The 15838-nt window shown below is 50.5% G+C and overlaps 1 protein-coding gene across 47 annotated transcripts in view; it reads right to left on the bottom strand.

Annotated features, from left to right (window-relative positions):
* Positions 1 to 15838, bottom strand: part of MICAL3 (microtubule associated monooxygenase, calponin and LIM domain containing 3) — a 199541-nt gene that overhangs the window by 43813 nt on the left and 139890 nt on the right. For all 47 annotated transcript variants that reach the window (XR_011539934.1, XR_011539932.1, XR_011539933.1 and 44 more), the window contains one exon: positions 6778 to 6973. Coding sequence is in view for 42 of the 47 variants with exons in the window: in XM_070618878.1 (XP_070474979.1) it covers positions 6778 to 6973 (196 nt within the window). In the remaining 5 variants the exon portion in view is untranslated. The remainder of the gene's footprint in view (positions 1 to 6777; positions 6974 to 15838) is intronic.

Here is a 15838-nt window from a genome sequence, read left to right as displayed (position 1 = left end):
AGCTCTGTAAAGGCTCCCTGCTTTCCTCTTTCGTTAAGGTGGATTTGAGAGAACCTACCCTCCCACCTTCTCGTTCGGGCCAGTTTGAATAAATCTCTGTCCATCTCCAGGCTCTGGTGTCTCAGTGATTTTCTTATTGCGCATCAGGCACAGGAACTTGGGACTAAGAAGTTCCATGTCACTCCCACACTTCAGGTGGGTCAGAGTGAGGACAGGGGCCAGCCCCGTGGCAAAGTGGTTAAGTTCTTTCACTCTGCTTGGATCCCGGGCATAGACCTAGTATCGCTCAGCAAACCATGCTGAGGCGGCATCCGACACAGCAGAGCCAGAAGGGCCTTTAACTAGAATATACAACTATGTACTGGGGTCTTTGGGGAGAAGGAAAAAAACAAAACAAAACACAAAAAAAGAAGATTGGCAACAGATGTTAGCTCAGGTGCCAATCTTTTTTTAAAAAAAAGGAAGTGAGGGCAGTCTTGTGGCTGTAATCCCTTCTACTTCTCAGGTGGCCACTTCCTCACAGTGCCACCTGGCTCTGCTACTTACCAGCTGTGTGACCCCGAGCTGATTATCTATGCTCTCTGAGCCTCAGTGTCCTCATAAGGAGGTCATGGTAATACCCACCTTGAGGGCATGTTGTGAAGATCAGGGATTACCAGCTGTGTGACCCCGAGCTGATTATCTATGCTCTCTGAGCCTCAGTGTCCTCATAAGGAGGTCATGGTAATACCCACCTTGAGGGCATGTTGTGAAGATCAGGGATTTTATTGATTTTTATCGTGCTTGTGTCACACTCTGGGACTCTAGCTGTTGATTTATCTGTTGACTCATTTACACATTCACTCATTCATTCAACAAACATTTCTGAGCACCTACTAAAGCTCAGCCAACACATAGAGAAATAAAAAGAGCCAGCTCCTTACTGTGAGCAGCTCAGTTTGGTGAATCTTACTTCATTCATTCACCCAACTAAAATTTACTGAGCATCTTCTACATACAACGTGCTTCCTAAACACTGTAGGAAATACAAGGGTAACATACAAAAGATCCTCATTCCCAAGGGGAGATCAGATGCAAACAGGCCATGATAAAATAAGGTGGAACGTAACTACAGTGTGGTGGGGGGTTGGTAGGAGGCAGTTTAAAGTGGCAAACATAAGAATTTCGACCACGGAAAGCTTGGCATCTGGATTTTGATTATTTTTCAGTGTTTACTTAGGTATTATTTTTGCCTTACCTTCGTGATTTCATTTGTTTTCTTTCTTATTAATTAACAAGGTGTAACCCAAATGTATGTCATTTAACATTGTTCAAACGTGAAATAAGGGTAAGAATGCCTCCTATGCTCATCTTAATTTACGAACTTAAACTTAACTTTCTAAACCTTCAGGTGGGCAGATGAAGGCCAGCTTGTCCTTTCTTCACAGCTGAGCACACAAGGTCACCCCAGTAGTCAGCGGGCAGCAGCTTCTGGGGAGAGCGGCCTCAGTGCAGCCTGCTCCTCATCCCGTGCCACGCCACGAGGACGGCCGCACTGCGCATGATGTGGGCGATGAACACCCCGGGATAGGGTCAACGAGGCCCCACTTACAGCTCTGAGAGCCACACTGGCTCGTTTTAGGACAGCTCAAGGGCCATGGAGAATAGCAAGTGAGGCAGAGAACATACAAAACAGAGTGGAAAGGTCAAGCCTTGACTCTATTCATAACCTACAAGCTCTGACTCCGTTTCTGAGAGGCCTTCCTACACGTTTCTGGAAATGTGAGACAGGCAGACTGGCCTCCCTCCCTTTGGGAAGGAAAGAGAGACACTGACACTGACAGGTGTTGCCGACTGTCCCTCTCCAGGCCATCACTTCCATGGGACCCTGGAGCAGTCCTCTGGGTCCGGCCAGGCCCCTTAAGTCACGCAAGATCTGCAGTGTAAATTGAGTACCTCAAGGCTCATTTTATGTCCTCTGGCGTCTCCCAACGCCTGAATTTCTGGGTCTGGCCTTTGAAGAGGCTGGAAGAAGGGTGCAGAGGAGGAAGGAATCTGTAGTGAGGCAGACCCCGCCTTGGACTATGGCCTGGAAATTTCTTAAATGCGGATTATCACTATAGCAGAACAAAACGCAATATACCCACCCAACTTCTCTGCCCTTTTGGGAGGAGAGGATGACCTCTCAGGATGCAGCCTCCTAGGAGAGATGAGGCCAGAAAATCTAGTTGGCAAGATGAGCTCTCTGCTCTCCATCACAGCAGGCACCTGTTTGTGAACTTGTAACAATACATTGTTCCCTGTGACGTTCTGATGCAGGTCAGTGTCCCCTGGGTCACACTCCCTCTGAGAGCAGGGACAGCTCCCTGTGCCTCCCTGTGGTCCTAGCACAGCCAAGACAGCCAGTGCACACAGGGACCACACGCGGGACCAGGGCAGGCACTGCCTAAGCCGCCAGGCGTCAGAGGCAGCACCTCTGAAGCCCTGGCAGAGTGTCCCCACAAAGGAGCTGAGCCTTCCAGTCAGGATGAGCAGCATCTAGCAAAACCCTCCCGGCTGCAATGCACGCCCAGGCACTCATCTCGAAGCGCCTCCTGAATGTCCTCTCAGGTGCTCTCTTCTCAAGGGGGCCATGAGGGGCCCGGGAGGGAGAAGCAAAACCAATGGCACATGAACTAGATTCCAAAAAGACAAAGTTTGCCCTGGACTTAAATGAGCTAAGCAGGGGTTCTGCTGGGCCAGGAGGACTGATCCAAGGATGACGATAACGGCAGTGGCAGCAAAGGCCCAGCGAGCCCTGACAACGCACAGCGCCACAAAGGGCAGTGCCCACGGATTAGCTCATGCAGCTACAGGCGACTCTAGGACACAGCCCCACTATCACGCCCACTCTTACAATGAGGAAGCCGAAGCTGAAGAAAGTCGGCTGGTTTGTGTGAGACGCCAGGATTCCCACCAGGGTCCACACCAGGTCACCAGAACCAACGTCAGGCGTGGTTCTCCAGGACCCAACAGCTCTTCAGCCACTAGCAGCTCCCAGGCGGCAAACCCAGGGAGAAGATGGTGACCAGGCTCCCAGCTGCCTGCATCTAACCCCAGAAAGTGCAGATTTTCTGGCGGGCCCTGACCACGAACGAGGCAGGCTGCTGAGTGGAGGGTCACTTGAAGTTCTTGGGTGGTTTTCAAGGGAAAACAGGGAATCATAGCTTTTACTGTTAAATGAATCCACCCATAATCAGAGGCTATGCAATCTCTGGCCTGCTCAGCTGCCCCTAGACCCCATCTACCCTGATAGCCAACTTCTGGAGGAGATGCACACCACCGTGACTTCTCCACAGAGGAACGTGATCCACGCCACAATCTGCACTGCACTCAGCAATGGCCTGCTCATTTCCTGCCTCTGCGGGAGTAGGAGCGAGGCAGGAGAGCAACAGTCAGAACTCCTAGTTACCCAGAGTCCCCCTTGAAGGAGGGCCTTGCTCGTGGCGTTACTCTGAGGGAGACAAAGCCCCTTTGGGCTGGCCCATCATCGCCTTTTGGAGAGTCCTCGGTAACCCTGGCTGTCCCGTCTGGGAAACGCACCTGCTTGCTCCGGCCCTCACTGGCTTGTTCTCCAGCGGGAAGAATGTGTAGGCCCTGCAGGACTCAGGAGGTGACCTGCAGAGCCATCCTCACGGCCAGGGCGAGGGCTTCCAGACGGGCACTCACGGGGAACACGGCTAAAAACAGAAAGCCAGCTTCCTCTTGTCTTTCGCTGCCTCGTCTCTCCCAGAGAAAATAAAAGTGCTGTTTCCGGGGTCTCCTTTGGAAGACAGCCCCACGCCTCCCATGGAAGGGTCACACAGGTCATGAGGCCTGGGCCAAGAGTCAGAACTGAACCAGGAAGCTGACATAAGAATCACCCAGAGTGTCTGTTAGAAACACATACTCCTGGTCTCCACCCAAACCCACTGCATCCCACACTCCACGGGAGGCTGTAGGACTGGCTTTGTACCAAGTGTCCTAGGGGGTATTATTATCAGGGAAATTTGGGAAATTGAGAGCAGTGGTTCTCAAAATGTGGTCTCCAGACCACAGCATCAGCTGGGAACTCTTTAGAAATGCAAGTCTTGGGCTCCACCCAGACTGAAACAGACCCAGCCAGGGCCTGCCCTGCCCCTGCGCTTTAACAAGCCCGTGGGGTGACCCTGACCAGGCAAGGTCTGAGCACAGCTGCCCCATGGCAAAGCGACTTTGAGTTAAACCCAAAGTCTGACACTTAATCCAGTGTTTAAGGAAGCCAGTAGGAGGACGGCAGGCCTGCCTCCACAGTGAGGGCACCTGTCTCGTGCCTAGAACCACAAGGTAACAATCCTAAGGGTGGCATGATTCCTGTCACCGGGAGCCAATCACCATGCCAGTTGCCTTGTTTGATTTAATCCTCAGAACACACTTGAGGTGCGTGTCCTTTGCAGATGAGGAAACTGAGACCCAGAGAGGTTAGGAAACTTGCCCACAACTAGCAGGTGGCAGAGCCAGGCTCCGAGCGCAGGTGTGTTGGACTCCACAGCCATGTTCTGGGACACCGCCCTGTCCTGCCTCCCAGCAGACGCTGCAACCAGGAGCTCTTTAAACTTTCCATCAGAGCTGAGTTCCCGGGAGGGACCAGTTAATTCCCTACAACTCTGTCATTTCTCATCTTCAGGTCTAACATCCGTCAAGGACTTGACGGCTGAAAATGTACCTACCTCTGCTGGGTGCGTAGGGAAGATGCAGAATGCGTGACACACCGTGTGTCTGACAGCTTCCCTGGGGGAGTCAGACAACATCTGCAGCCCCTCCTCCGGACCCCCCACTTGGAAGAGACTGTTTATCCTGCACAGCAGCTAATGCTAGTTTCTTGTTTTCGCTTTTTAAACTTGAATTTAAGTAAGATGTGGGCATTTGTAGTACCATTTGACACTGATTTCCTCTTCTTCTGCCCTGCCTCCCATCCACACCGTTACAAATGCCAGACTTCACCTTTCCGGAAGCCTGCGCTGCGTTCTCTCAACTTGCTGCCCCTGGCCCCCACCTTTCAGTTTACAAATTACAGTGGAGGAAAAGATGTTAGTGAAGGAAAGTGGTCTGACCCACACTCACCCCAAGCCCACGTCACCAGCTCTGCTTTGACTATAGGATCCCACCCCGAGAGTGGCCAGCGGGCTGTCCCTCATCTGAATATGGCAGGGAGTGGTAGGTCTCTGGGATGCTCTGGGTAGAGATGCTGAGTTACGTGACGATGACATGCATAGTGATGGCTTCAGAGGCTGCCCTGGGATGCACAGAAGAGCTGTCCTGAGGCCGGCCCCAGAAGCACTTGACCCAGAGCATGGCTGAGGTGGTGGAATGCAGCTGAGGGGCTCTGCCAGCAAACACCCTCTGGAAGACATTCTTAGAACTTAAAAAAAAGGCTCTGCTTTCTTTATCCCCACACATTCCCTTGCTCATGGCTATAGAGAACCACCCAGTGTGTGACTCAAACATCTCCATGTCAATCCAAAGCCTCCACCAGAGTCCAGGGTCATGCAAGCGCTCCCACCCCAGGACCCTGCAGGGGACTCTGGCCAGCACCCATTTCACCCCGTCTTTCTGATCTTCTGTTCTCTTTCGGCTCCCTTGATAACCTACTGAGCACTCTGAATCCTTGTGTACTGACAGTGGCAGGCATGGACAGGCCTGAGAACACAGTCCTGGGGTAAAGCATACTCAGGGAGTCTCATGGGGGCTGGAGCATGCATGTGCCCCAGAGGCACCACTCAGGTCAACACAACGAAAACACTGGACTGACAAAAAGCCACGTGCCGCTGTGCGTGGCCCCTGGGACACGAGTGTTTTGCTCCTCTCTTTACGTACAGGAGAAAGAAAGAAGCCTGGAGAGGTGAGGTGGCTTCCTCAAGGCTGCAGAGTGAACTAGGGGCTGAGTCTTAGCAGGAGGCCCTGATTCTACCCTGGCACTCCCTCCACACAGCCACCTGCCCCTCAGCAGCACCTGCTGTCTGGTGTGGAGGTGTCTTCCCTCCAAAACATCTGGAAGCAGACACCTGAGGGCAGAGCCTGTGAGTGCTGGGTTTTTAATTACCATTCCCATTAATGCTGAAGTGTCAAGGACATGACAGGTGTTCAGTAAACAGTCACGGAATCTCTGAATTAAGTGAAATGGATTGTGATCCTTACTGGCTGACAAGATGAGGAGAGAAGCCCTCAGTGATCTGGGGAGAATGGGTCATCATGCAGCAGGAAAACAAGAAGAACCCTGGGCTTGAACCAGAAACCTTGAGTTTGCATTCTCGTCAGCACCTAGTCACCATCAGTGTCCTTGCCTACAAAGCGACCAGATATACGCCCTCACCACTTTACAGGCTTCCTGAGAGGATGCCCAAGTGAGGTGATGGAGACAGAGCTGTCTGCAAATGGTCTGGCACCACATGGTCATAATAAAGGCAGCCACCACCTAAAGGAGTGCTATTCTAAACAATTCACGTGCCGAGTGCTGTTTTAAACAATTCATACATATCTCCTCATTTAACCCTCACACCGATTCTGTGAGGAAGGTACCGGCATTGCCCCCATTTCACAGATAAGGAAACGGAGGCATAGAAAGGTTGCCTGCAGCTGGCAGGTGGCACAGCCAAGATTCAAACTCAGTCTGCCTCGGATTCCACACTGCCAGCCAGGGGCTCTGCTGCCTTCTCCCAGCAGGCACTACATTTACCAGGGCCAGCCCCGCCACTGGTGCACACAGGAGACAGGGGTCGTAGCTCCTGCACACAAGCTCACCTGCTGGCCACGTCCTCCTCTGCGCCCTTGTCCAGCACGCTGCTCAGGTTGTGCTCGGCCTGCGTCTCCTCGGGCACCTCCTCCAGCTCCTCTGCCTGTTTCACAGACAGGCGGTAGTTCTCCAGCTCAATCCTTTCGGGAGTACCCCTCAGCCTCTTGGCAATGCTGGGCTCCTCCAGGCCATTCACACCTGAACCTGTGAGACAAGCAGAGAAGCAACGTTCTGATGACAAATGATGGGAACTGAACACAAGCCGTGGGGTCGACGGAGGAGGTGCAGGGAGGGAGGAGGCACCAGCGGAGGGAATATGTAAGTATCCATGGCAGCCACCACTCGCTTCAAGGGAAGGAGGGACAGCCCTCCCATGAGGGCCAAGGAGCCAGCCAAGGGACAGGCTAAGCTCGTGCAGGTCCTGGATTTGGCAGAGGCCTGGAGAGGACCCTGCTGTGCGAGCAGCAGGCCTTCACTGAGAGGAGGACAAGAGCCTGCACGTCTGCCCCTCAGGGCAGGTGTGCTCGCTCTCCCCCGTCATTCCCGGACAACGGTGGTGGCTGGTTGGGTGAAGAGGCTTGGGACCCGAGGAAGCTCTTCCAATCAGAACCAGGCCCCTCTAAAGCAGCCTTCATGGAGAAGGCATGTCCTTCCAGCTGCCCCCAACCCCGAAGGTCCAGGATCCAGGAAAGGTTCGTGTACTGCATGCGGCTGAGCCACCGAGGTGCCCAGGCTAGTTGCTCCGCAGATCTTCTCACACTGTGGCTTTGTCTGCCTCCTCAGGGTTAGACTCACAGCAAAGCACCACTGTCTAATAAGATGGCCACGTGGCGTGCTGTGCCCTCCCGCTGCACTTGGGCAGGAGGGTATGGTCAGGCTGCCTCACTCCTGGTCCCTCAGGCTCGCCTGCTTGCTGCAGGTGGGGCCCATCCACCTCTCTGTTGTAAAGAGACATTTTCCCCTATGTAATGAGTAAGTAGTCTTTGGGGTGATAATGTAGAAACTACGGGACTGCCAGCCCCCTCCATTCAGTGGGTTTAGCGTCCACTGATGATCTTTTCCTCAGTCAATTACTACACTGGGAGCCACAAAATGATAATTTTTAAAATTTGATCATTCGCTCTCTACTATCATTCTTTTGCAAGAAAGAACTTTCCCCTTTCTCTTTATTTTTTTGAGTACTACCATGGACTCATGGATTTTGAAAAACTTAAAATGTTGTATTTGACTATTACGTCTCCTGAGACTCCCTTAATCCAGAGTCTTTTTTGATGTACCTTATTGTGCCAAATTTGGTCAGAGGAGGTCTACCACTTGTTCTTTACTCTGTTCACTGTAATATGATGTGGCACACAGGTTTAGAGTCAGACAAATCCAAGTTAGACACCTGACTCCACCAGTGATCAGCTGAAGGGAAGCTGGGAAAATGGCCTAAGTCCTGAGAGGCCATTTCCTGACCTACAAATGAAGACCACACCCGCCTCCCAGGGTTATTAGGAACATGGGATGAAATTACACACATATATACAATGCACATGTGTGTGTGCCCCACACAGGTTATCTTCCTCTTCAACTTAAGCCCAGCACATGGCAGTATTTGGCAAACGTGAGTTTAGCAATACAGCTATGTCCAGTAACATTTTCACCACCAACTTGTGCATATTCTTGTGTAGTATGTTGTATCCATTTGCTCTGGATTAGAAACAACAGTCACATGACAAAGAAAGATGGGAAGAGAGTTGCAGGTAGAGGGAGCAGCACTGGCTAAGGTATGTGACACGAAATGGCAGTTTAGTATGACTGGATCTTAAAGTGGGAGTGGACTCGAAGTGGCAGAGAAGAGGCAGAAACAGAGGAGAGATCAGGTCATGAATAGCCTTGCATCCTGGCCAGGACAGGCCATAACACTGGGTTTTGGCACGCAGTTTTCTACCAACTCAGTTGTGGATGACAGGTGGTCTATCAGGCAAAGCCTCGAGTCTCTACCACGCAGGACCAAAGGAAAGGAGCGGGAATATCAATCAGTAATTTCTGTGGCATGACAGCTTGTGCAGAAAATGTTATGGCAGCCTGGTACTTCTGTTGTGTGCAATGTTCTGAATCTCTTTGTAATATCATTAGAGAGAACTTCTTATGAATCCAACTAGTCACAGAATAAAATCTTAGTGCATCTGCTGGAATTGCCAGGATCTTTCTTCCAGCATCTTTCAAATTTACTAGAGAATCTTTACTGAAAAGCAAGACCCAGGGCATGTGCATTTACAAATTCAGGTGAATGTATAACGACAGAGTCTGGGCACGAATCCTTGGGCTCACCTGTGCCCTGTCTTCACACTCTTGGGAACGTCATTTTAAACATCCCTGCTCCATTCTTCAACACTAAGCTCAAGGCCCCCAAAGTGTAAGCTGTGATGCTGGACTAGAGCATCTGGAAGAATAGGAAATATGTGGACTCCAGGTAATAGCAAAAAAGATGCAGTCTATACCAGATCAAGTTAGAAGGTCCTAGAAGAGACCGAAAAAAATTCCTGAGAGCCAAACAGAGATGAAGGCAACTGGTGGAGCTGGGCCTGGAGGCAGGGAGCACAGCGCGAGCGTGCCTCTCAACACCCTCCAAACCTGCCCCCGCCCCGGTGGGCACAGGCCCCAACTGCACTGGGCCATTGTTTCCAAACCCCAGTCTTCCTGCCCTCTCTTTCTCTTTCTCCTTAGAGAAACCCAGCATAAGACAGACGAGACGAGAAGGACCCCTGACTATAATGCCAGTTGGTTCTTTCCTTACCATCACGCATAGCCGACAACCACCCTCAACAGAAAGATGAGAAAGGGAGACCAATGAGAAGCACTGCCCAAGGATACTGTTTTGGGGAACTCCACGGATATGGGATAAAAATCAGTACTTCTTTGAGCTGGGAGAAGAAAAATAGAATAAAAACTGTCACTTCAGGGAAAGCAAACAACTAACACTCATCAGTTCAGATCCCAGCCACGTCAAGGCAGAGTGAACAGCACACTCACGTAGGAAAACATGCAAGAAGGGAGGTCTGTTTTCAGGGGGTACCACATACTGCTCGCCAGAATTCTACTAGGACCTTGGGAAACAAAGCAGAGTACAACTCCCTCTACTCTTAAGGAGCCATAGGCTAGTCAGTATGGTGGCTCAAGTATTACGACTTACTCACGCTTGTGGTACTATGGGAGCACATCAAAGGGCAACTGAGCCCACCCAGGGATTCAAGGAAGGTGTTCTGGAGGATGACGGACTTAGCTTCGTCGGCTCTAAAAAAACATTCCGTGAGGTGGGTAATAATTTGTAAATGAGGTAAGTGAAGTTCAGAGACATTAAGTAAGCTGCCCAAGGTCACACAGCTAGTGAGCAGTGGAGCCAAGATTTGAATCCAAGGAGGACAGCATTAACTCAGAAGACTACCATGCTGTCCCTAGACTTACGACATGAAGAGAAGAAAACAAAGGTGCACTTCCATAGAGTCCTATTCTGCTTTCCCCTTTGGGAGTCTTCACCATAATCTGCTCCTCCCATTATAATTTTCGAGATGAAGGATGCAGAACTTCATGAAAGTGTCTTAGAGCAGAGAATCTGGCATTTGGAATGACATTCTGTCCTCCTCCCAGTGTTATTTCTCTGGAGTTTTTACAAAGCTCTGCGAACTAACAGATCATCAAGCAACAGAATCGGGAGCCCAAGCCCAGAGTCTGGGCTCTGGGGAGGGCAAACACCGACTTAATTCTGGACTTGGCCACAATCAACAAAAAAGAAACCAGAAGCACTCAGAACTACGCAAATCATTCACACGTCAGTCCCCCAGAGAAAGGATGCTTTGGGCCATGAAAACTGTAAGAAGTGTCCCACTGGAGATTTTGTAAAAACTGAGGTGGAAGGAGCAGAGTCACCTTGCCACTGCCGCAGTCCCACCAGGGCCATCGGTCAACATCCGCATGAGCCAGAACTCCCTAGAGCTCAGCGCAGGAAATGCATTGCAGGATGTTCCCTTGGGGCCAGGGCCCCACAGAGATCCCGTTTTCCTAGGGGAAGGTGGCACTCAGAGGGTATGTGGCAAATAGCCAAAACTCACCGAATGCCAAAGTATGTCTAACATTCCTAGCCCATAGCCTCAAAATGCCACAGGAAATTTAAAAAAAGAAACCAACAAATCAGCACTCTTGATTCTCTGTCCTGAGCAAAGGGACTATTTGCCAGATTCACCAGATGGTACTGATAAACTAAGCATCAAAGGGCTGACCGTGGAGGAGGCCTGGGCAGTGGCTGTAACAACCCTGTGACTAACAGAGAACCTGCCCCTCATCCCCCAGCCTTCCTCTCTCGTCAACTAATGGAAGAGCCTGGGAGGAGATGCAGATGTAAGAATAACTGTCAGACGCTGGTTTGGAAAGTCTAAGTATCATAAGGGTGGTCCGGTTAGTGGGCCACGACCCACCTGGCCCCTCTACCTCACGTGCTTTAGTGCAACCACAAGCATACAGGGACTTGCAAACCTGATTCTTCACTAAGTCAGGGCAGGCAGACCTCAGGTCACTGGAGGTCAAGTCCAGCTTCACACACTGAGAGGAAGCGGCGCCAGGATCTCGGTTGCATCCTAAACAGGAGAAGACTCTGGGCCTGACCAAAGGGCTCTGCTTCTGAACAGCCACTGCCCACACGGGCTCCATCCATCATCCTGAAAGAAATATTTTTCCAAACAGGACAACCTGCTCTCAGCTAAAGTGCAAGAGCTCTCATGGGAAGCATGAATGAAACCATTTGAGTTGGTGGCTATTCTAAAGTGCAAGAGCAGCCAGAAGCCTTTATTTGTATCCCATTCCTGGAGAGACGTGAGGGATGGAGATGATACTCAAGGGGCGGGGCTCCCAGCGCCTCAGCAGGCAGCTCTCTTTCCCTTTCCTTCCCGCACAGTCACAAAGCCCCAGTACCAGCTGGGGCCAGCTGCTGGGCACTTTAGGACTTTGGGCAACTGTCAAGAATGTCACATAAGAGATGGGGACATCTGAGGGCCTTCTCTCCCTCTGCCCATATTCATATCTGGCCTGTTTTCCCATTTTTCCTTCCTTCTTTATAAGCTTGGGAAAGCTTTAACGAAACCTGAAAGTCAGAAAAAGACTCAGGAAAAGGCGCGGAGAACTGAGATTGATTTTCATCACATTTCCCATATCTGTAAGTAGGATGGCTGCCAGGATTCACTCATCCAACCAGTATTTACTGAATACCTACTTCCAGCCAGGCGCTCTGCCGGTGGACAAAACACGCACACTCTCTACCCCTGGGAAGCCTGTGTTCTGATGGACTGACCAATGACCCAGGGCATTAAAGGGTGTCAACTATGGCCATGTTCTAACAAGTAACGGCCCTGTGATTTGAAATGAGTGGTACCATTTGAGAAGAAAAATACACCTGCCATTTTGGAATACAGAGAGTCTCCCTTCAGGTTGTTCTCTCTGACTTATGTTTCCTTATCAAAAGCTACTGGCTATTTTTGCTGCAGCTTCTCTTTAAGGAAGATTAACTAAAGTCATTTCAGATGTCCACCTCACACTTCCACCTGAAGCCTTGCCTGCCCACGATCTTGCACTAATGACAGCACCGAGCCACAGCCCAGGTCTGAGCTACAAGGTCTCAGGGACGCGTTAAGGAAGAGGAAGCCTTTGGAAGAAGGAATCATTGGGCTGGCAGCATACAGGTAAACTCCCAGACCCGTGGCAAACTTGTCACAGTGACTTTCACACTGCCTGGTTCACTCCCCTCAGAAACATTCACAAAAACACCCTGGGAAATTAGGGTGCCCCTCTTCACACAGAACCCTGATCCTTACAAGGCTGTAAAGGGGGGATCTATGCCTCAATTTTGTTTTCTCCCCGTTCACGTTGGAAATGATAGAGCTGCTACACTCTCTCATGCCTTCTCATGCTGGGAAGCATGAATGAAACCATTTGAGTTGGTGGCTATTCTAAAACAGAACCATTGTTTGGCCCAGAGAGGCCTTACTCTACGAGACAAGGCACGGGTCTTGGGCCCTGCTTCCTTTCAGGACAGATTAGGCTGCTGCTGGACCCCAGTGACTTGCGCTGGGCGGGTCAGTGGGTATTAGTCCACTCCTTCCATCTTGCTTCTGGCTAAAGTTCCTGTGTGAGTTGTTGCTTAGCTGTCTGAAAAGCGGGCAGGGCACACACCATCCAAATTGAGTGCCATCTTGGCGTAGAAACCTAAAACAATGGCATGGGTCACTCTGCCTCGGGGACTTCACTGCTCTAGTGAAGCTGGACAATGTGACCTGATGGCTGTGGGAGAAGGGCTCTGGCCTGTGTCTAGGAGGGAGACGTCACTCCCAGCCTTAAACTCAATACAGGGAGGAAGATGTACTAGGGGCTAGTTAAAAGGCCCTGCAGACCACAAAGACCTTTCTTTGCTGATTAGAAAGGGCCTGGGACCACCAATTTGGGCTCTCCCACTCTTTAGCCTGTTGGCTCATTTGCCTTAGCAGACTCTGCTTTGACCAGGCTCACATTTTACAGCTATTTCTCATTATAAAAGGGCAGAAAACACTGCAAGGACTGCAGCTGTGCACAGAGAGGGATCCTCTTGCTTTGGAGGCCAAGGAAAGAAGTTCCCAAGCCACTGCTATGGCAAGGTGACTGCTGCGTCAGCACATCTACCCTCCCACAGACTCTCCTGTGGCTCCTACTGGCAAGGAGTAGGAGTTCACAGAATTTTTCCAAGATCATATGACACAAGGGCAGCAGGTGTTTGCTTGTGAAGTAGGTGATGAAAGCATAAGGGCAACTACCTATGTCAGGCACTATGACAGAAATGCGGCATACACTGGCCACCGATTGTCACAACACTCCCATCTGTCACTATTATTACACTGGGGGTCTGAGTCTCAGCGATGTCAAAGGATCAAATGAGGCAGGTCTGAGACTGAAGCTAGGACTCCTTCCACTCAACCAGGCAGGACAGATTGTCATTTGCCCCTCAAACAGGAACAATCTGTCCTTCATTTGGGATAACTATATTCTCATGTGGAGGCATGGAGAAAAGTAGGTCACGTGGATTCAGGGGAAGCTCAGTTACTTTGGAGATATTTAGTTACCAAGAGTTGGGAAATTCTGAGCCAAATATTACACGACAGAGAGGCTAAGGAGGGAAGTACCCAAGAGGGAACAAGTCGGAATTGCACCAGGAAAACCACCCACACGAACATGGGGACGCCATGCAGATGGGGAACACTGAGGGCACTCGCCCTCCCTCCACCCGGACACGGAGGGGCGCCTTCATCACCACAGCCCTTGGTTCTCAGTCTGCGTGGTCCTGTGGAACTTGGGCTCTTCAGTTAGTTTTCTAATGTTAAATTATTTTTACTAGTATTATTACAGTATCTCCCAAAGGTGCCTTTTTGGCAGATGGAAATCCTGGCACACATCACTGTATCTGGCCAAGGCAAAGGGGTTTCCTTTAAGATGTATACCCTACCCTCCATTGAAAAAAGTCTTACTAGTGCATCATGTAGCTGTCTTGATAATGTGTTTTTCATGTATTGTAATATCCCAGATAAAGCTTGACTTGGTCCTTAACAATCAGCTGGGTCATCCTACAAACGACTGCCTCTTTGGTGTCCGGAAGCTGTGGGCATGTCTAAAGCACTGGGGTTTGGTTGTGTTGTCTCAAACTCTGTGAGAGCTGTGCTCTAGCTAGTATCCCACCTTCCTTATCTGGCTGCCCACCTTCACACACCTGAGGTGAGATCTTAGAAAGGAGTCACTGTTGTGCGTGGGCCTCGAACTAATTATTTTAACTTATCAGCTCATATACGTGCCTGACAAACCAAGAGATTCTACACCCCTAAATAAGTAATCTACCAAATCAGCCCAATGGTGGGGCTGAGGCAGGTAAAGGGGCGACGGCTCAACAAGGCAAGCCGAGACGACCCCTCCTCTCCTACTTCTGCCCACTGCTGCCCGATGCTGCCTGCGGGCTCTACTCAGAAGGGGAGCCTCTCAAACAGCTCTTTCAGCAGCTTTATCACATCATCCCGCTCCTGTTCATGCATCTAAGGAATGCTGCTTTGTGTTTCTGCTGTCTATTAGGGTCTCAGAGTAGGAGATCAACAAAGCGTTCTGAATAAATGATCAGGATAAAAGTTCTAACCTTGAATCTAAACTGGAATAACACTTCACTATAATTTTAAGAAACTGAACATATTCTGGTCTCAGTTTCCTCATCTTACCACAGTAACTTAAGACGTCTATGTCTCTCAAGTAGCTCATGCTGGACAGGGCCCCAAAGAACAAGTGGGACATGTGCCACCCTGTGAACAGGGCACGTCTGCCAAGACAGTAACAGTTGCCTCAGCACCTGAGAAAGAGAAATTCCCAAGAAGATGCCACATCTTAGAGGATTCCATGCCTTAAGGCCCTAAAAAGAGACTCTCTGCAATGATCGGATGTCCTAAAACAATGATTTTGCTCCCTGGTGAGAGCAGTCCACCCCCGCGAGCAGCCTGCCCGCTAGACCAGGCCCAGAAATGGAGAGCGGAGGTGGGGCAAGGCAGGGAGAGAGCTCGAGTCCGCATGCGGGAACTCCAGGCTGATGCGCTTCTCCCAAGATGCTGAGGTCAAATGCCAGTGCCCCCATCCTCCGGGGCACTTCAGTCTAGAGTGTGTCCCAAGCTGGCTCCGAGGCGGCCCAAACACAGACAGCTGCACAGCCCCAGAGCAGGCTTGGTCTCTGAGCCATGAGAGTGATTTTCAAAGTCTTGGGGCTCTGCGCATAACCAGACTACCAACAGGGACAAACCCACACCCCAAGGGAAGGCTCTCTCAAACAGGTTCCCTTTTAAAGACACAAAATCTCATAAACAGCATTCCCTTAACTAGCTGAAGATATATTTTTGGAAAGGAACTAAAATGGCCTCCAGCAAAGCCCACAACTACTACTTGATGCCCCTATCTATCACAGTTACGCCTTTCTTTTCCTGTCAGAAGGTTACTGACACTGGCCTGGAAAAGAAACAGCAGTGCCTAGGGACAGAGGCCACA

Source organism: Equus przewalskii, chromosome 5 (assembly GCF_037783145.1).
Source record: "Equus przewalskii isolate Varuska chromosome 5, EquPr2, whole genome shotgun sequence".
Lineage (NCBI taxonomy): Eukaryota > Metazoa > Chordata > Mammalia > Perissodactyla > Equidae > Equus > Equus przewalskii.
The sequence above is the reverse complement of the archived record's forward strand: the minus strand, read 5'-3'. Positions and strand labels throughout refer to the sequence as shown.